The sequence below is a fragment of the Phalacrocorax carbo genome, chromosome 10, assembly GCF_963921805.1.
Source record: "Phalacrocorax carbo chromosome 10, bPhaCar2.1, whole genome shotgun sequence".
NCBI lineage: Eukaryota > Metazoa > Chordata > Aves > Suliformes > Phalacrocoracidae > Phalacrocorax > Phalacrocorax carbo.
Genome location: NC_087522.1, coordinates 6,528,074 through 6,547,799, shown reverse-complemented (window position 1 = coordinate 6,547,799; position 19,726 = coordinate 6,528,074). Strand labels below are relative to the sequence as shown.

The window sequence follows — 19,726 nt, the reverse complement described above, 5'->3', positions numbered from 1 at the left end:
GGCTGCTGTGGGACCTGGTGAGGAATTAGGGCACTGGGAGGTTTTTGGAGAGGTGCTGATCCCACCCAGCCCTGCCACGGCCACAGCAGGCATGTGGCCAGCCCGTGGGGCCGGGAAGCCACTTTAGCACTGCTAGAAGGATGAAGATGAAGAGTAGTTACTGGCTGGAGATCTCACAGTGTCGTTTTTCCTAAGGAAAAGCCTCTGGGAAGTGTGCTGGAGCCTGCCTAGGGTGGGATGAGCTTTCCCCCACCCGCTGTGGGATGCAGAGGAGGTGGGTTCTTACAGCACCGTCCCTGTTGCCCTGCGCCGCAGCAGCACACCAAAGGGGTCCCAGGAGAAGTCCAGACTGTAGATGGGGTTTTCCGCTCTCTTCATCGCCCGGGGAATCTCGAGAGGAACCTCATACCGTGGGTTGGCCGCATCTGTTATCTGCCAAGGGGAGAAAATACGCTTTAAAGACCAGTAAAGCAAGAGGGTGAAAGGTTGGAGATGCTCATTGAGGCCACATACAGCCATGCCTGGAGCAGGGTCGCTTCCAGACTTGGTCTGCGCAGGGGACAGTCACCTATAGGATGGAGGGTGCAGGAGGTGCAATAATGAGCTCTGGAGGGCAGCCAAAGGGGAACTCACCTTGATGTGCAGCCGTGTGTCTGTCTCAAACTCCACATCCAGCCTCAGCATCTCGATGTCCCGGGGGTAATAGGTCTTCTCCCTCCGCATCAGCAGCCCCACCATGCCTAGCGCCGTCTGGTTGAGGCTCTCCAGGGTGTAGCTGGGGAAGTCGGGGGGGTAGAAGCACCAGGGCATCCCCCGCTTGCCCCCCACTGGTGGGGTGCTCTCAATGAAGCAACATCCCCGGCTTTCACAGAGCTCCTGGGTCACCACCACGCGCCGCTCCGGGTAGCAGTCAAAGCGGTGGTTTTCAGGTACCAGGAGACATTTGGGGGGCAGTGCGGGCCCGAGCCATCCCCCTGATACTTGCCGAAGCACCCAGACAGTGATGGTGCTCAGCAGCATGGCAGCCACCAGCAGCCCGCTGCCCACCCATGACGGGGCCAGCTTCCCGCGGCCAGTGGGCATCGGGCCAGCCCCTTCCTCCTCCACCCGGCATGCCACTGGCTGCGGCACCGCCGTCGTCAGCTTCTGGTACGACTTCATCGTCCTGGTGCTGGAGCGAGGGGGAGATGGAGGCAGGTGTGAAGGAGTCAGAGTGGGAGAGCTCGCCCAAGCCTCGAGGACAGCATCCCCGCCCCCGACACCCGCGGTTCAGGCAGAGCCTGCGTGCCTCTGCCTGCCTCGGCACCTTGCACCATGATGTCTGTGCCCTCAGCTAATATGTGCTCAGCAAACTCGGCAAAGGATGGCTTTGGGTCACCCAGGGTCAGGTGGTCCTGAGCCTGCTGGAGTGTGAAGAGATGCTGCCACATGACCCTCCAGCAGCCCCAAGGGACAAAGCACCATCCACCTGAACCCCGCCTGCTCTCAGGGGGTGGCAGAGCGGCCCCTCAAGGAGTTTTTCCCAGGTGTGAATTTATGGGTTGCAGCGTTTCTGGAAGCTGCAAACAAAACCGAGCTCACTCTGCCCATCAGAGCAGAGTCGTGGTGCTGGGAACTGTGGCTCCAAGGTGCAGAGCATCCTCTACCCATGCTCTGTTCCTGAGCATCCTCTGCCAGCGCCCAAAGCCCTGAGTCAGAGGTTTTAGTCCCAGGGAGGGATGGCAGGGAATATGCCCCAAGTCTTTGCTTCCCAATGATAAAATCTGGTTTTAACAACCTCCCATGCAAACATCTCCTGGACTGTAAGCGAAGGAGACCCCCATGCTCCTGCTGAGTGCAGGGAGCAATCTCAGCACCTTAAACAAGAGACACAACTTTATTCCTGCCACCTCCTGCCCACGCCACAGGCACTGAGACCCTGCTTACCTCTGCCCTGTAATCTGCAAAACCTCAGCACAACGGCTCTCCCCCAGAAGCAGATTTTATTCCCTGGCAGCACTCCCCCCAGCTCCGGCACCAAAATGGCTCAACAACCTGCCAGGGCCTGGCTTCGAAGCCACTCCTGAGTGGCAGCGCCTTCCCCACGCAGTGCCTCAGCTTTATGCAATCACGGGGCACCTCCCCACGCGTGGGTGGCATTTGGGGGGCGGCAGCACCTACCCTCCGCAGCCGCTGAGCACTGTCGCGCTCGGCGTGCGAACCTCGGAGACCCACCCCGGCATGCCCCCAGCCCATGCCCCCATGCTCCCATGCTCATGCCATGCGATGTCACCCTGCAGCGGTGGCACCGGGGGGGGTGGGGGTTCCCCAGCCCGGCACGGGGAGGCACCGCACCCCGGGACCCCCCTGCCCGGCCTCCCTGCGCCCCGCTCCGGCCGTGCCAGGCCCTTACACACTCGTGTCTCCTCTTGACATTGTGGCTGCGGGCAGCGGGCAGCGGGCAGGCAGCGCTCCCAGCCGCTGCAGCTCTGCCTGCTCCACCGTAGAAACCCTACAAGACGCGCAGCTCCTACCGCGACTCTCTAGTAGCAGCGCCTCCACACACGCCTCTCCGGCGACTTCTCAGATGCTCGCTGCTCTGGTCTGCGTGCTTTGTATTTTTGATTTTTTTAATACATGTAACTACACTCAGTGCTGTTCAAAAGCCCCGAGGTGGAGAATATGGGAGATAGATAGCGATTTTTTAAATAGCGATTTTTTAATATTTTCCCCAGTCTGGGTACACGCAGGGTCTCAAAACTCAGCGCGTTAATGCCTCTACCCACCTTTTAGGGTGAGAGTACTTAACGCAAAGCAATGTGAAAGAGATGCCTGTGATGAACCCTGCACCATGGCTTCAGGTAGTGATGCCGGGCATGTTTTGAGCACACGGCAGGTGGGCTAAACCCACAGAGCCCCACACTTCCCAAAGCAAAGCCCTTTTTCCACCCAGGCTGTCACCAGAGGTTCTTTCTCCTATGTACTCCTGTTCATCTGGTTAACGAGTGTATATAATTGCACACTCCCTGCCCAGGTTTTCCCACTCTTGGGGGACCGGAGAGCTGCTTGTTGTTTACTGTCGAAGGCCACTGCAGTCTAAAGGTCAGCAGCAAAGGACAACAGACCTTTGGAGCAGAGTTGCTTTCCCCAGGGAATGAAAACAAAAAATAAGAGCTGCTGTAAACAGGACGATTCACCCAGAAACAGAATTTCAGGCGACAGGACCCCCCTTTGCCGTATGTGATCCATCAAACCCACATTGTTGCAAAGAGGAGGATAAATACCTCAATTACGGTGAGCCCCGCGCGTGGGGCTGTCACCACAGACAGTGAGACCCCCCCACCCAGGACGCAGCCACCCATCCCTCCTGCCCTTGGGGACCACCATCTCATGGATGTCTCAGGGAGAAGCCTTGGATGATGCAGGACAGCTGGTTATTAGCACCTGCAGAAGGCAGCGAGGCAGGTGGCCATGCTGGGGACATCAGTGGCCCCAAGGGTCCCACCATCAGCACCCCTCTCCTTGCTTCTCTTGGTTCCCTGAGCCATCAGAACCTCCCATAGATGTAAAGAATATCTGGAGACAAACCTCACAAGCATCAGTGGGGACCACAGGGATGGGTGAAATCCACCCTCCAGCCCTGAGCTCAACCCTTCCCAGCGCCCGGGGCAGGTTTTCAGCCAGAGCCTGCAAATCTGGGAGAGGTGAAGGCTAACACTGTTGCACTCACACCAGGCGCCAGCTTTCTGCCATCATCCGGGAGCTTTAAACAGCCTCATTAGCTCAGTCCCAATTAAAAATATGGGTTTCTTAACAGTGGGGTGGTGCATCTGCCCAAACCCCGCTTCAGCCAGGGCTCACTCTAGCTGCACGGACCCATGGGGCTGTGCCAGATGTGGGGCTCCCCATGTTTTGCAGCTCACGTTGTGCAAAGGGAGCAGCGAAAGATGGGATCTTACTCAAAGTGTCAACTGGTGCCCTTAGGTCCGCTCCAGTGAGGACGTTTGGCCCCGAGGCTGGAAAGGACAAATTGCATGGGCCGACATGGACTTTCTAATATAGTTACGGACACAAAAAAATCAAAGGGAGCCCAGTTTTGATGGAGGCAGTTGGGTTTGGTCAGCCACCTGTGTTACTACATTTTTTGGATGCGCTTTCATCGTTAGTGGATGTTCCTGGGGTACGCAATGCTGCTCACGCCATTGGGGTCAGAGTGTTGTGCTAGCAGCTCTCGTGATTGCACAAGCAAAGAGCAAGGACTGGGTGCAGGATCTGGCCCTGGAGTGGGATTTGGCCCTGTTGCAGCGCTCGGGGGACTCCGTGACCCTGCAGTGCCAGGGCGAAGCCTTGGTGCGGTACCCGGTGGAGGAGGGCAAGCCCAGCCAGTGGCCCCCTCATGGAGCCCGGGGACCAAAACCGCCTCCGATCACCCCGGGGGGCCTCGCGGTGTCCCGGACGCGATCCCCCGCCGCCGCCGCCGCCCGCCCCGGCCCGCTGCGAACCCACCCACCTGTGGGGGTGCAAGGCCCCACGGGCACGCCGCGACCCCCGCCATCAGGGCGGTTCGGGGCCTGCGGGAGGTTTCGGCGAAGGCCCCGCACGGAGCCCGGCCAAGGGGAGGGGGTCGGGGTCGCGGTGCTCGGCGCTGCACAGGGCGGGGAGCGGGGGGGGGCAGCTACGTGCCGGCAGCGACGACGCCCCGCCCCCCTCCCCGCGCCCTTCCCCATGAATGAACCGCGCGGGCGTGGCCGAGGAGGGGTGACGCGTCGCCGTCGGGGCGTGGCCGGGAGGGGTGACGCGCGGCGTGACGCGCCATGCCGGAAGCGGCGGGGGCGCTGGTTGGTCGGCGGCGCGGCGGGGGGGAGGGGGCCGCCCCGCGCTTGTTGTTGTCCGCGGGACTCGCTGGCAGGGAGGGAGGGAGCCGCGCAGCGCCCCCGCCGCCGCCGCCGCCCCCGCTGCCCCCCGCCGCCGCCCCCCGCCGCCGCCCCCGCCCCGGGCGCGCGCGCGCGCGCTCCCGCCGGCACGCAGGTGAGGAGCCGCCGGGGCGCGGCGCGGCGCGGCGCGGGGGGGGGTGGGGGGGTCGGAGCGGCGGGGGTATGGGGGGCGGCCGATCGCTGCCGCCGATCGGGGAGGGGGAGGGAGGTGAGGGGGGGTTATCGCGGGTGGGTCCGGTCCGGCCCGGTCCGGTCGGGCGGGGCGGCTGAGGTAAAAGTGCTGAGTCACCACCGCGCCGGGCACGTGGTGCCGCCGCCCCTCGCACCGGGCCGGGCGGGCGCGCACGTGGGCCCCGGCGGGGCGGCGGTGGGGGGGCACACACCGGGGGGAGCGCTGCCCGCCCTGCCCGGCGGCCTCTCGGCCCGGGGAGCCGGGGCGGGGGCTCGGCGGGCCCCGGGGACCAGCGGTCACCCCCTTCCCCGCCTTCTCACGCCCGGCGCCGCTCAACCGCCCGCGGGACGGGGCCGGCGACGCCCCGGGGGACGCCGGGACCCCTCGGGAGGGGACGGCGCGATCGCGCCCGGACGATGCTTTCCGCTCCCTTGTTATTATTTTTATTTCCCCCCCCCCTCCCGAGGACGAGCGTACAGCCTGCCTCTGTCTTTGAATGGTTCTTAAAATACATGCGAGGAAACCTGTTGTGACGCCGCGCGCTCCGCCGTCTAAAAATAGCCGCTTTTGTAGTACGGAGGGAGCCGGGGCGCAGCCGGTGCCGGGCGGCGTGGCGGCGGCGTGCGGCGGCCCCGGAGAGCCGCTCCCGCCCCGCCTTATCGGGTGGGAGCAGCCGCCGGGGGGCCGGGGCTGCTCGGGGAGGGCTTATCTCTCCCGGTCACGGCTTCTTTTTGGGTTGGGGTGGCGGGGAAAGAGAGGCATGTGGTGTACTGGTCCCGGAGCCCGTGGGGAGGGGTGCGTGTGCGAGGGGGAAGCTCTGAAAACAAGGGTGCTCTGCGGTCACCCCGGGACACGGCAGCGGGAGGACGGGGGATGGTGACGTTCCGGGAGCGGGCACTGTCGTGTGACTGTCTGGTGGGCGCGGGGTGGTTTGGGGGTTTAGTCAGAAGTGGGGTGGGTGGGGGGAACCTCTAACGGGCTCCCCGTGAAGGCGGCGGCATGAGCTTGGGGAAACATCCAGGCTGTGAGCGAGGGGAACTGAGATCTCTGAACTCTCACGGTGTGTCAGGATCTGTCTGAGAAAGGCCTCCTTCCTCCTCTTCCTCAGGCTGAGAGCCCGCTCCCCTCCCTCGCGGGCTGCTCCGTGGAGGATTTATTTTACAGATTCTGCCGAAAGCAGGCCACGAGGTCTCAAATTAGGAACGAGCCCCCTTTGGGCAAAGTTGTTACAGAAAAGGGAGAGGCCTCCATTTTCGCTTTCACCTGGCCGCCCCCTCCTTTGCCAGCGTGGTCCTAAAGCTGAGCCGAGACTGCAGAGGCGGGGGGAGCTGGTAAGGGGAAAGCGTTTCCCCAGAAAGCTGCACGCCTTTTTCTTGCACTTTCGGTCTTTATAAGCCCTGTCCGTCGAGAAGCGCGGCCCTGCGCCCTAGCCCGGCACGTTGCGCCGTGGTGCTGTCAGGGTTCTAGCAGCAAATGAATTTACCTTGTGATTTTTCTCACTGGTGAAACAGGCGCGCGTTCCTCGGCTTTGCCCCCTCTCCTTCCGCGTGTACGAGGTGCTGCCTGCGGAGAAGCCTTCCTCGGAGAAGCCTTCCTCGTGCAGTCACTTCCTAGAGGTGATGGACGCTGCGGTTGCCCAATGGCAGCACGCAGGGCTGCGCGGCGCCCGAGTTAACTCTGCTTGTACCCGGCGGAGCGGCCGGGTGGCACGGTCCGGCAGCAACGGGGCGATTGCCGCAAGATTGGGGCGTGCGGTGACTCTCACTGTCAGGACACCCTGCCCGCTTCTGCGGGCTCTGAGCTTGTCAGGGCTTTGTACCTGAGCCGTGTTAGATGTTATGCCAGGCTTGTACCCTGCTTTGCAAGTGTTTCTTAACCAGAGGCAGAGATTTCTTAGCTTTTTTTTTAAAAAAAACTTTTGTTTTGCTTGCCTGTCAAGGACAGTGTGCTTTGTCATGTTTTACCTCATTTCTGCGCCGTCGCCTGTCTTGGCAATCTGTTGCAGCAAGGAGTTCAGTACCGCTGTGTGCCTCCTGAAAGGGAAAAATACAGATCAGCTCGATAACACTCTTATTTCCATCATCATTGGAAGATGATTAATGGCATGGAATGCGTTGCAGAACTTGGTACTGAAAGTCTCTAGCTGTGTGAGGTGTTTGGGAAGCAAAGAAAGGACAGCTGGGAGTGCTGGCCCCTGTGGCAATCCGGGTTTGTGGAATAAGCTCGCTCACTGAGCATTTTTGTAAACATCCAGCTGTGGAATACTTGAGCGGCACTAGCACTTTCAATTATCAGGAAGTTTCAGGCTCAGCACTCTGTAGAGATGAACAAGCACTTTCCACTTCTGCCTGAGCTATTGTTTCAGGCTATCTTCAAACTCAGGCAGAGTTTTCCAAGCACAAAAAAAGCACAAAGCGATGCAGCGCTCTGCGGCCATCACACAAGAACTGAGGGAGAAAAGGCAGTAATGAGAGCGATTACCATGCCGCTAAGCTCCCGAGCGGAGGGACGGGTTGTATAGCAAATCCCACTATTTCACGATATTGCAGGACCCTGAATAGTGATGCCATTGTGCTCCATTATTAGCCGTCGGTGAAGATGTCTGACTCGGTGGCTGGCACGTGGGGTCAGGAGCCGTCAAGTTAGGAATCCCAGCTCTGACCCGGGATCCATCTTTGCGTACAAGCAAGTTATTTGTTGCTCCATGGCTCAACTCAGCTGTCTGGGGGAGATGCATCTCTGGGCTAGTGATGCTGAGGCGCAATTCTGCTGTAGCTCTGTCACCGCGTTTTATGAGCATGCGATGGAAACATGCTGTGTGCTCGTCAGGACCGGGGCTGTCTGCTGCATACCTTTCCCCTTCAGCCACCTCCTCCGTGAATTTTCTGAGGTGACACACAAGTGTACCCTCCTGGTACTCTGTATCCTCTGCTCCTAACCACAGGCTATCTGCAGCATCTGACTAGGTTGTTTACCAAACCACTGAAGACTGTCTGATCTGTGTCCAGGCTTCCCCAGAGAGCGCCTCAGAGAGCTGTGTCCTGGCAGCTCTCAAATGCACTCTGAAGGTTCCTGAATCTCCTCTTTGCTTCTGGATGCTGGTTCCGATCCATAAGGGAAATGGAAAGCTGGCCAGCTGGGCGAGGGCTGCGTGGAGCTCCTCTAGAACAGTAAACAGTGACTCACCCCCTCCTTGTGTCTTCTCTCTCTTCATGTCAAATATATTGCCTCACATATGCTTCTACTCTCTGATTCACACCATCAGCCCGTCCCACCCCGCTGTCGTTACAAATGAGTGACAAGCGTCAGTCTGCCTTACAGGATGTGTGAAGATTGTCAGAGCAGGAGAATGGCTTTTTGAATGATGGGGAGAGGGATGGTGCTCTGCCTACCATGCTGCAAAGTGCTGGGAATCCGTCTCATGCCTTGGAGCGGCAGAGGCACGGCGACGAAGATTTAAGCATCTGTAGTTCCCCTCACCTGTCAGCTCTCATGTTATCCTTGGTAGGCGCATCTGTTTGGCTAGAGCTGTGGAGCTGGGAATAGCTTGTGGATAAATGAGAAATTTGGGTAACTTGACTAAAACGGTTGCCTGGGAATTAAATCGCTGTGTTGGGGAATGAGTAGAGTATTCCCCGCATAACTGTCGGTGCTGAATTGAGATGCGATGGCAGAGATCCCCATTGCTGCTTGAACCTTATGCTGTTTTTCTGCCCTCTGGAAGTCATTGCTGGCCTGGCTGAAGGTGAGGGTTGCATGTTTTCAGTTTGCTGTATGTGTCTGAGGATGGAAGCTAAACACCAGCAGGGCTGTCTGCCAGGCACTCATGTTCTGGCTGGGGTTTGTCTTTCAGTGTAAAAAGAGTTTTAAAATTTGAGTTCATCGCCAGTTATCGGGTGTCGGCAGTGACTTTATAGTAATTCCTTAATGCGTAATGCGCTGTGAAAGCCCTGTAGCGTGGAAAGTCTAAAATTTCATTCTGGCATGTTTTCTTTCTTAATTGCAAGCCTTGTGTGGAAAGCTCTGTCCTACCTCTGCCCAAGTCAGGCTTTCTGCCGTCTTCCCCTTTCAGATCAAAGGAACAGTCCAAGCTAAGGTCATCGGGCTTGGGGTGTCAGCCGGAGACCTCCAGGTGTTTGGGATGATGCTGCAAGAGGCTTAGGAGTTGTCTGAGAGAGGGAGAGGGCGTTGGCAAGGCTGTCAATGGGTAACTTTATTGCAGGATTACAAGGGCTCTTTATGTAATGCACAGTCAAAATGCTTGCTTTAGATACCAGCGTGGAACTGCACTGGAAAAGCCTTTGCCCCTTACAGTTGGTGTATTACTACTCGCTGCTTTATTTATGTAGCATTCAAAGTGTGTCATACTGCTTACAGAATAGAGATGTAATGCAGTCCTTGTTCCAAAAAGCTGAGCTCCTAATTTTAGAAGTGATGCAGCAAATGCAATTAAGAAAAGAAGGGCAGGAATAGGGTAAAGACTAAAAGGGTTCTAGTAATCAAATTGCAGGCAGGGTCCCAGAAGACCCCTGTGCAGCCTGTTTAGGGAACGCTGCTGGGTATGACATGTTTGCAGGATGGTTTACGATTTTTGTCACAGGGTTTTGCCCCCTAAATGCGGGAGACGCTGTGCTAGTTTCAGTTGCTTGTTGTTGGTAGCTGAATAGTCCCAAACAGTCCTGATGGGAAGGATTTTGTAGGTAGGGAGATAGAGACAGAGCACAAGGCCCTGGAGGGCTGTTGGTGACGGTTGAGACTGTTGTTGTATTGGTTTTGAGCAGAGCCCGCACCACACCTGTGGGCTCACCTAGCGCAGAGATAAGACTCGCACTGGCACTCGTGTCTGAGTGCGAGAGCTGAGCTTGTTTTGGTGCTTCTACTTGCACTACCAAATCCTGCCCTTAGGGTGGGGGCAGACCCCCATCTCCTGCCCTTGTTTGAAGAGGGCCTGGTGTCGTGATTCCTGACGGTGCCCTGAACCTCCTTGCTCATCTCTCTGCCAGCAGCGGCTTTGGCGCATCGCTCCTGGTGCAATAGGATGGATCCCAGCCCATCTTGGAGGCATACTGGCCCATCCGGGGTGCTCTGGTGTGCAGGGGGAGAGAGGTGTGCAGCGCAAAACCTCGTACTGAGCGTGAAGGCTGAGTGTGAAGGCATCTGTGCCGTCCACTAAGGAATGTGCAGGGTAAGGAGATGTTGCTTTGGTGACACGGAGCAACAGGTGACCAGAAGGGGTTTCGTCACCTGGAGCTGTAGCATTGCTCGGGGTGGCAGGCGAGCCTGCACGCTGACCCCCACCGGAGGCAACCTCGCCCCTCGGCTCTTGTTTTCCATGATATTTTACATTTCTTTCCATCTCCGTGCAGCCAAGCGGCCCTGTTCAGTTTTTCCATCGGCTGGCGTAGAAAGTGCTTTGAAGACGCACTGGGTGAGGATCAAAAGGGTTTTTGTGTAATCGGTGGGTGTGACGGGTCTGTCATCGGCCTCCCCCTCCTTTCTGACTTTCCTTTTCCGGTTTTAGCAGCACGGAGTGCCGCCAGAGGGACGGCAGCATGCCCCTTTCCTTGTAGGGATGGGGGCGGCGAGGGAGGGGGGATGCCGAGGGAAGGAAGAGTTTCTGATGCTGTGGGAATGTGAGCTCTCAAACTCTGTAAACAGCTGGTGACTCACTGCATAACTATGGCACCAACTGCCTGCGCGGCCCGCGGCGTCTGCAGGGAGGGGGCTGCCGGCCGTTTCCTTTACGCACTGGCAGCGCCTCTGCTCTCCTGAACTTGCCGGGACCGTTTGGCCAAGACGAGGAGCTTTTTCCTTCCTCCTCCGTGCTAGCGCCTACGTCTGCGCCTCTGGCCTGGAGGTAGGGGTGGGCGGCGAACGCCCAGCGTGGAGGGGAAGTGATGGGCGGCGAATGGGCAGTGCTGGGGTCTGAAGAGGCGCCTGTGCTCACAGGAGATCCTGCCTGCCTGCAGTCAGCCCTCGTGCAAAACACGCAGCGTGGCGGCAGTCAGAGGTTGGGCGCATCCTCGTCCTTTGGAGGCAGCTGCTGGGGACTGGGACTTGCTCCCCTGCCCTGTGTCCAGCCCGCTCCAGAGGCCTCAGTGAGGCAGGGGCTGCCGGAGGTGTGCCTGGGGTGGGGTTTCGTGCCGGAGGAGAGGAGGGAAAGGCTCGATGATGCTCTAGAAAACACAGCGCACACCAGTTGCTGTAAGTGGTCCATTCATCACAGAGCATCTTGGCTTGTGCGCTGTGCGGCTGTCCTTGTCCCTCCTCCAGACATGGAGAGCTGTGCTGTCTCAGGCTTAAAAATAGAGGAGGTGTCTAAATATGCTCCTTAATATCTAGGATAGTATCTTGCAGCTTTGCACTTAGGGGACTATTTCCCCCCCATCCCACTCTTCATCTTGATTTTTACGTAAGACATGTGACGATGAGGTGTCTCAAGTGATAAAATTCAAGTGACAGCAGAGCGGGCTGAGCCAGCACCTTCACCCGCCCTGCTCCGCAGGTCCCCGCACCCCACCTTTGCGCCCCCCGGATCCCGCCACCCCCTGTTTGCAGATATGAATGAGTTTGTTTACTCTCCGACGACCTCGTGATGTCTTTGCACAGACATGACCTGAAGTCATTATTGCTTTTGGGCTTCTCTGTTTCCATGGCGACTGTCTCCGGGTTGGCTACTTTCCCAAGGTCACCATGGCAACTATCAGAAGGGAATCATGCTTGGGATGCTTTGGCTAGATTTTTCATGAATGATTAGGATGTGTGACACGATGCAGACGTGGAAATGGGGAGGGTTTGGGCTGGGCTGGAGAGGGGGGGAAGAGACAGAGAGAGGACTCCCGCCAGACAGGCTGCGCGCTCTGCGGTGCTGCTGGGTGTGCAACCCTCGAAGCCGTGCGCCGGGGGGCACCGGCACCTTGCACCCTCCCCACGGGGGGAGCGATAGGCAGAGGCTGTGATGGTGGCACGGCTGCGGTCCCCTCTCTCGCGGTAGGTACCTGACAGACCGCCGTGCTGCCGTCACTGCGGGGTGAAGGTTTTGGATGGAGGTGCGGGCAGGTGGGTTTTCTGCAAGGCGCTGATCGAAGGGGTGTAGTCGCTGGCTAAGGTGAGAGTGAAGGGCAGCAGCAAAGCAGGGGATGGTCTCTCTGTTGGTGGACGTGCTTCCATGTCACTAGAAATATCAGGCAGGTCAGCTCTCACAGCCTGAGGCCGAGAGGATTGGGAAGCAACACTCCTGGTGCTTTGAGAGAGGCGAACTCCTGCCTTGCTTTGTTATCGGGGGGCTTTTGTTTCTGTTGTTTGGGTTTTCTGGTAGTGTCTCCTTTGGGTGGGGATGGCACTGAAAGCAGATTACAAACCAGGGAGCTTCTTTCTGGGTTGCTGATTCAATTTTGAGCTGGGTTAATAATAATCAAAATAAGAACGAAGGGAGTTGTTGTCTTGTGGCTTTTCAGTGCCTTTTATGAGCGGAGGTAACTCTTAATTCAGTCCCTAATAGGCCATTCTGGGCGTCTGGGATTCCTCTGGAGGGAGGTGAGCGAGTCACTGGGCCTGGGAGGCCACGCTCCGCGCTCCCCTTGAGAAGGGGCGGCATATTGCAAGGCGGTGCATGGTGGGTAGCGTAACCTGTTTACGGGGGGGGGGAGCTGGTATCCTTTCCCCCCTCCCTGCCGTGTCTTCATTGCTTAATCTGGGCATAGTTAACAGCAAAATACGTGGTCTTCAGTGTTAAAAAGCAATGCACTTACCAACACAAATTTATTTCTTGTATCTGAATGGGGTAAACTGAACTCTGAATCCATCCCAGTGTTTTAAACAACTGTGTGGTTATTTTAATGGTGGTTGAGTTGTGGATTTGGACTGCGTGTTGGGGGGTATCTTCTTCCTACCTTCATCGCTGAGATTACTGTAACCTGAAAATCTTGTTTTGTTTTTCCAGTTGCAATTTCTGAGCAGTTTTGTCCGGAAGACTGTGCTCAGGTTATGACGACTAATCCTAAACCGAACAAGGCATTAAAGGTAGGGAAGAAGGCTGACTGGGTGATGCTGGGAGGCAGGGGAGGCTGTTGCAGAACCATGCTCCATGCGACGTTGATCGTACATGACTGCTCTTTTTCGTTCTGAGAGACTCTTACAAATGGGTGCCAATACAATTTCCCACAATCTACAGGAAAGGTTAGGGTAGAAGAATACTGGTGATACCAAGAAAGAAGTCTAAAGCCTCTGGGATGGCATGAGGCTAGAATATCCCAGTTGCTATCCAAGAGACTTTTGACTATAGTAGGTATTGGCAGCATCCTGAAACCAGTGCTCCCAGGCCTGTCAATGAAGTACTTCTACTCTCAGGACTGGGAGGTGCTGGGGAAGGGATGTGTTCAGCAGGTGTCTCCCAGATCTGTGAGAGAGTAAATGCCATGGACATACCAGCTTGGTGGTGGCCTGCGCATGGGTTGTGCATGTGTTGTCGCAGTTTCTTTCCAGTGTCTTAGCTCTTTGTTCCAGATATCCTGCAGTCTCTGAAGAGACGGAAGGATGAGGTCTTAAAGGTTCTGGGCTCAATGATCTTAAAGCTCTTTTCCAACCTAAATGATTCTATGATTCTAAAAATAACTGTGGCAGCAAACCCGCTTGAAAAAAAGGCACGAGACGCCTTGCTGTAGCTTCGGAGTCCGGCCTGTGCACCAGGAAAACCAAATCAGGCTGTGGTCTTTGAAGCTGAGCAGGGCTGGTTTTGTTCACGAAAAGCCACAAAATGCTGAATTAAACCCTATGTACAAGTGGCTATTCTGCTTTTGAGATGCTGCACTGGTGGCCCAGCATAATGCTGAGAGAAGGTGCCATCTTTAGCATTCAGTATGAATTCTGGGTCCTGACAAAGGAGCACAAAGGTTTTCAGTCTGCTTTACATTTATCTCCTTGAAAATCTCCCTGTTCAGTTCATACTGGGTGTGTAAGGCTTGTGACTTTCCCTGGTCTAAGAGGGTTCCCCAAACCCAGACAACAGCAGTGCGCAGATCTCTGCCAAGTTTTATCTAGATGTTTTAGTGGAGTATGTGCTCTTTACAGTGCTTCTGGGGTGTTTTCCAGGTAGGGGTGACATGTTGCTGAGGGTTGGCCTGTCTCTTTTTGCTGTTCAGAACAGCTGTTCGCATTAGGGTTGTTGCTACCCCTGTGCTGTTGATATTTGCAGGTAAAGGAGGAGTCAGGAGAGAATGCCCCTGTGCTGAGTGATGATGAACTCGTGTCAATGTCTGTACGGGAGCTGAATCAGCACCTGAGGGGTCTCACCAAAGAGGAGGTCATCCGTCTGAAGCAGCGGAGGCGCACGCTGAAGAACCGGGGCTACGCTGCCAGCTGCCGCATCAAGCGCGTGACTCAGAAAGAGGAGCTAGAGAGGCAGCGGGTTGAGCTGCAGCAAGAGGTGGAGAAGCTGGCCAGAGAAAACAGCAGCATGAAGCTAGAGCTGGACGCCTTGCGCTCCAAGTACGAAGCACTCCAGACCTTTGCTCGTACTGTGGCGCGAGGGCCTATTACCCCGACCAAAGTTGCCACCACCAGTGTCATCACCATTGTGAAATCAGCCGAAATCTCATCCAGTTCTGTGCCGTTTTCAGCAGCCTCCTAGTGCCCTCGGTGGGGGGAACTAGCAGCCTTTCAGAGGGGAGGGGAAAAGGCTCTTACGCATTGTTCTGGAGTCCTTGGTCGTGTCAAGAATTGGCATTTTATCAATTCTCTTCCAAAAGTGCAAAAAATAGAGGAAAAAAAAAAAAAAGGAAAAACCCACCCCAAACATAGAAAGGGAACTTAACTGGCTGCTTCTGTCTGGACTCGGTGGCTCCATCAACCTCTCGTGTCCAGGATTTGAGCTCTGTATGCAGTACAAATTGCAAGATCTGCTTCCTCCTTCCCCTTGCCTCCCCAAACCCCTCTCAGCTGTGGGCAGCTTTCCAGCTGGGAGAAGATACCTGAGGAGCCTCCGGAGTCTTCGTGAATGATGCCCAAGAGCCAGGAAACAGATGGACCATAGAAATCATCATGTGAGATGAATGTATGGGAAAAAGAGTTTCCTTTAGTGGCATCCTACTCCCAGTAAGAAGGGTCTCCCCTACCTTCCCCGCTTCTGTCTGATATTACGAGGGCAGGGATATAGTCTTTTGGATTAGATTTCATCCTGCTATGAGTGGATGGGAGCGGGAGGATGATGGAGACTAATGCTTGGGTCTGACCACACCCATTAGGAATAACCTTTTGTTTTCAATCCATGCTGTTAAAATATGGAAAAATATATATTTTACATATTTTAATATGCCCCATTACCTGTGTGGCCTATAAAAACTACATTGCAGCCTTCTGTATTCCAAGCCCAGGTTTCCTGATAGCTCCTTCCCTAAGGTGTGCCTGTGAATTGGGTATATTTATGCAGTTTATTTCTTCCAACTGATCCGCAATCTCGAAGTAGCGGCCTTTTTTGTTTTTTGGGTTTGTTGTTTGTTTGTTTTTTTTTTCCGGATTCCCTGAAGCTGAAGGGAAGGAGGCACAGTAAATGCTGTGAAGAGCTGTGTGATGGGGAGGAGAAGGGGAGACGAGGAGGAAAAATGCTGCAAGTATTATCGGGTGGAGGCAGAACTGGCTGCAAGAAGGTGGGACGGTTCTGCTGGGATCAGCACTATGAGAAGGGGTTTGTGCAGAATATTTCAGAAAGATGTTTTTAAAGCACTGAAGTGTAATGAGAGGGCAGTAGTGTTCAGACGGGAAGAGAGAAGTTATAGAGCCTCCTCTTTGACAAAAGCATTGGTAGGTTAGCAATGAACATCCCAGCTGGAGAGCTGGGCTCACCAGTCTTTGACGACCAGAGAAGGGCTATGGGAGGTTGGATGGGAGCTGGAGGAGTCTTTTCCTCTCCGTGGCATGTCAGGCGCTGAAGTTGGGATCCAAAGAGTACGGTGTACAACCCACGGTGTTCAGACAACCTGTGTGAATGTGACCCTGAAACTTGTTGCTTTCTCTTGGGAATGGGTGAATTATCCCGAGAGGCGCACGGAGGGCAGGATGGAAAATCGGGGGTGGTGTGTGTGTAGGGGACAGAAGAATTGGGATTGAGAAGTCGTTTGTATGGCTCTGAGCAATGGTTTGGGAGAGCGATTTCTGGCTTGGCAGTGGGCAGGAGGTGGGAGGCCAAAAGGAGAGATTCTGCTGTTGCACAGCAGCACTGAAAAGATGAATGTTTCCAGGTCACTGTAAAAAAAAAAAAAAATAGCTATGTTGGTGTTTGTGTGTTTTGTTGTTGTTTTTTTTTCTTTTTGAAGTAGGAAAGAAAAGGGACTGTGAGTTTTGCGGGGCAGGTCAGAGACTTGTGGAATGGACGATGCCTGTTGTCATGCAGGTGAGAGCGGAATGAGATTGCTGAAGTTTAAGATGAGGAGAAGAGCTTAGAGGATTTGCGCTCCAGAACAGAAAACAAAGATCACGGAGAATTCATGAGTGTTTTGGACTGAAAGAGAATAATCAAGTGCCACCGTTGTTGCAAAGGGGACAGTGAACTGGCATCTGACACCCAGTATAATTTGTTGTATGAGGCTTTGTCTTGCCTTGAATGGCAGTAAGTTTGTAGAAATTTAGTGAAGCCCTACTTGTCTTTGGAAGAAGTTGTTAGCTTGCTTTTTCTTTTTTTTCACCTTGTCATTGGAGTCTCTGGATTTCCCAGGAGGGTCCTTTGTGAAATAGGTTAATGAAGAGAGAAACCTCAGACTTGGTTCTCGTTCAGTCCTCAACATCAACATCCGTGACCTTACTGAGCCAGAAAGGGTGTAAGTGAAACGCTTCCTGAAGGCTCGTTACCCCTGCCAGATCCACGTGTTATGGAGGGGAGCAGGGAGTTTCCTTCAAGTGATTTTTCCAACATGTAGAGTTTGGATGACACTTAGCGTTACCTCATTTCTCCTCCACTCCCTCCCTATCTCCAAACAGGCAGATCGATGTCCTGTGTATCAGTACCAGTTATTGACTCCCACAGCAGAAGCTGAGGAAGAGAAAGATGTTACTGTCATTTCCTGGTCCTCTCATGTTCTCCAGCTCACAGACATTGGAAACTTTCCCAGACCTTACAGGTGCCTCCAAAAACAGGCAAAATGGAGACTCCTGGCACTGTTGGGGCTTTAAATGCAAACTTTAATGAAAAAGGCCAGTTGACTTGAAAATGCCCAAATGCTTCCAGTCTTTAAAACAGCTCCAGAGCTCCATAACATGCTTGGCTAGATAGGAACACCCTCTGGCTGCCCTTGACCCCCACGCCGGGGAAATCAGACCGGTCACACCAAGGGGGAAGGAGATTGAACTTTGTTCCATGGGGTCTTCTTGCTGTTGGAATGAGTTGAGAAACATATCTTTACGTGGCACTTCCCTTGTGGCCAAGTATTCCTTTTTTTCCAGTTCTTGGAAGGGTGCCAAAGGCTTGTCCAAGTGATTGCTAGTTTAGTGCTGGTAGGCACTTAAATCTCTGGTCACTCGATAAAGAACAAGAGGCCTGGGTGTTGTTAAAGCTGTTGATACCATAGCCATGGTAGGTAATCCATATTGGATATCCATAAGGACCACGTGGAAATATTTAAAGAGAGAGAAATATATATATAAATATATAATTATATACATTTTATCGTACAGATTTTTCGTAAAAAAAAAAAAAAAATTTTTTTTCCAAGTTTGATACTGTAAATCTTTATTAAAAGAAATTGCCAGTCCAGGGCTCCCTGGGTGGTGACCTGGAGGGGAATGAAATGTCCTGGCTAAACTTCCACAGAGGGATCAGAATTGCAAGGTAACGTGGAGGGAGGAATGACCCGAAAGCTGTTGACTGCGTTGGAGACCTGGCTCCTCCACCCTGGAGGGCCCTCCAGCTTGGGGTTGTCGCATTGCATTCCTCTGGGGTTTGGTTTGTTTCTGTTGTTGTGTTTTGTTTTGTTTTTCTCTCCGTCCTGCACTTGCAAGCCTGACACCCAGGGCGAGCGCTGCGTGGGGAGCTGGCTGCCTGCAGAGTCGCCCAGGCAGCTCCAGCAGCGCTCCCCCACAGCCATACCTCTCGCTTGTCTCTTTGCTGCAGTAGTTTGGATGCCGGGGCTCCCTTCTCTGCCCCTCTTAATTTGTACTCCCCCGCCCCACTGAGGAGTGGGGGCTCTGGGTTTGAGTGCTGGGATCCTCTCCCCTGGGCCTGGCCTTTCTTTGGTTGCTCCCCATGCGCAGTGTGACGTGGGAACCATGGGCTGGAGAAGACAGAAGCGTTGGGCAGGGACCGGGAGGGACATCTCAGTTCTAGTAGACGTGTTTGCTGTGCTCTCTACTGGGAGTGGGGAACCTTTCCCTCCAGGGCAGCTCCAGATCCCTTTGAAGCAACTCGGCGTCTCTGCTCTTGCCTAACTCTACCGTCTGCCGGAGGAGACCGCAAAGTGCAAGCTTAGAGACCTGGGTGACACCGCAGCTCGGGGGCGACGGGGTGCTGGCGGGTGAGCCGGTGTGGAGGCGAGCTGTGGCAGGGCCAGGCGCGATGCCAGGGGAGCGCGGAGCGGTCAGGCCTCTGGATGGCTCAGACCCGGGGAGGAGGAGGAGGTGGCATTTTTTTCTCTCTCAAATCATTTAAACTTCATTGTCATGATTGTTTTTATTTAAAAAAAAAAAAAAGAAACAAAACAAAAACTAAGAACTTTTGTAATGTGGATTTGTTTTCCTTCGTCTGTATTTCAGTCTGCTGGGGTGTTTCCGTAGATGGTGGATACTTGCTTTCATTTTTTTAATGATAGAAGTCTTCTGTTTTAAGTTGTTTTTTATCACCAGCTCATTCTATCCTCTGTGGTTACTCAGTAATTTCATTTCAATATTTATTTTTGTGCTGCTTTTTTATTATAAAATAAATTATTGATATACCAAGCAATGTGGATTCCTGTTTGTAAGGCGAATAGCCCTGTGTATGTGTCCATTACTTTCTCTTGACAGCCACAACGTAATTTATTGCTGTAAATTTAGCTGCAGTGACTGGTTTTTTTTGTACCTTTCCAATAAAGCATTTTCTGGTTTCAGACTTGCCCTGGTCTATGGTCAGCGTTTTGGAGCTTGAATTGATCTTCAGCAGAGTGTTTTCCTCGGGTTTTTTTTGCCTGCCCATCCCTGGTGCAGCATACGGCTGACTGTCGGCTGCGGCGCTACTGGTGAGCGATGTTTTAAGGAGGCGGGCTGGGCTAAGGCGAGCGTAGCAGCTGCTCGGGCTTTTACAAGCATCTGACCCAGCCTGGCGTAGCCGGCTCGCCCATCTCCCAGCCTTGCTGTGGTGCTTCCTTGGTGTATCTGGAATGCGCTCAAGGGATAGCTCTTGTCTAAGCTGCTTGTCTGGTAGATCCCATGCTCAGACCAAGTTTATCTCTTCTAACCCAGGCTGTGCGGGTATTTACGGTAGCACAAGCGGAGGCCGATAGCTCGGCAGGCACCTGCCTGCGTGATGCTGAGGGCCGGCTCTGCAAGGCTACTCCTGGCTTGGAGGCCCTGTGCTGCAAGACAGGTCACGGTGCTGGAGAGAGACGCTCCCCTCCCCTCCTTTGGGTTGTGAAATGTCCCTTCACCGCTTCCCTGTGCGACTGCTTGTGAATAAACTTCA

At 54.6% G+C, this 19,726-nt stretch overlaps 2 protein-coding genes across 11 annotated transcripts in view; one reads left to right on the top strand and one right to left on the bottom strand.

Moving 5' to 3' along the window:
• Positions 1-6,693, bottom strand: part of LOC104045677 (alpha glucosidase) — a 15,080-nt gene extending 8,387 nt beyond the window's left edge. The window contains exons 1-3 of one of the 7 annotated variants that reach the window (XM_064461600.1): positions 6,569-6,693; positions 634-1,171; positions 287-432 (exon numbers count right to left, since the gene is read on the bottom strand). In XM_064461600.1, coding sequence (XP_064317670.1) covers positions 287-432; positions 634-1,161 — 674 coding nt within the window. In that variant the 5' untranslated portion in view covers positions 1,162-1,171; positions 6,569-6,693. The other 6 variants (XM_064461599.1, XM_064461596.1, XM_064461595.1 and 3 more) reach the window with 6 other exon arrangements.
• Positions 4,903-19,726, top strand: MAFK (MAF bZIP transcription factor K). Of its 4 annotated transcripts, XR_010374602.1 has the most exons (5): positions 4,903-5,007; positions 13,028-13,107; positions 14,279-15,136; positions 19,156-19,283; positions 19,507-19,726. XR_010374602.1 is itself a non-coding variant. In XM_064461604.1 (3 exons), exons 2-3 carry the CDS (start codon positions 13,072-13,074, stop codon positions 14,711-14,713), a joined length of 471 nt encoding a protein of 156 aa, XP_064317674.1. In that variant the 5' UTR covers positions 4,903-5,007; positions 13,028-13,071; the 3' UTR covers positions 14,714-19,005. The 4 variants fall into 4 exon arrangements, 3 of the variants coding, with proteins under 3 accessions (XP_064317674.1, XP_064317675.1, XP_064317676.1); XM_064461604.1 differs by lacking the exons at positions 19,156-19,283; positions 19,507-19,726 and having other exon boundaries at positions 14,279-19,005; XM_064461605.1 differs by lacking the exons at positions 4,903-5,007; positions 19,156-19,283; positions 19,507-19,726 and adding an exon at positions 10,582-10,942 and having other exon boundaries at positions 14,279-19,005.

What these genes read in the sequence shown, in the direction of transcription:
- MAFK (XM_064461604.1), top strand. Translation starts at nt 13,072, where the DNA reads ATGACGACTAATCCTAAACCGAACAAGGCATTAAAG. An exon ending in AACCGAACAAGGCATTAAAG is followed by an intron (nt 13,108 to 14,278) that starts GTAGGGAAGAAG and finishes TGATATTTGCAG; the next exon opens with GTAAAGGAGGAGTCAGGAGA.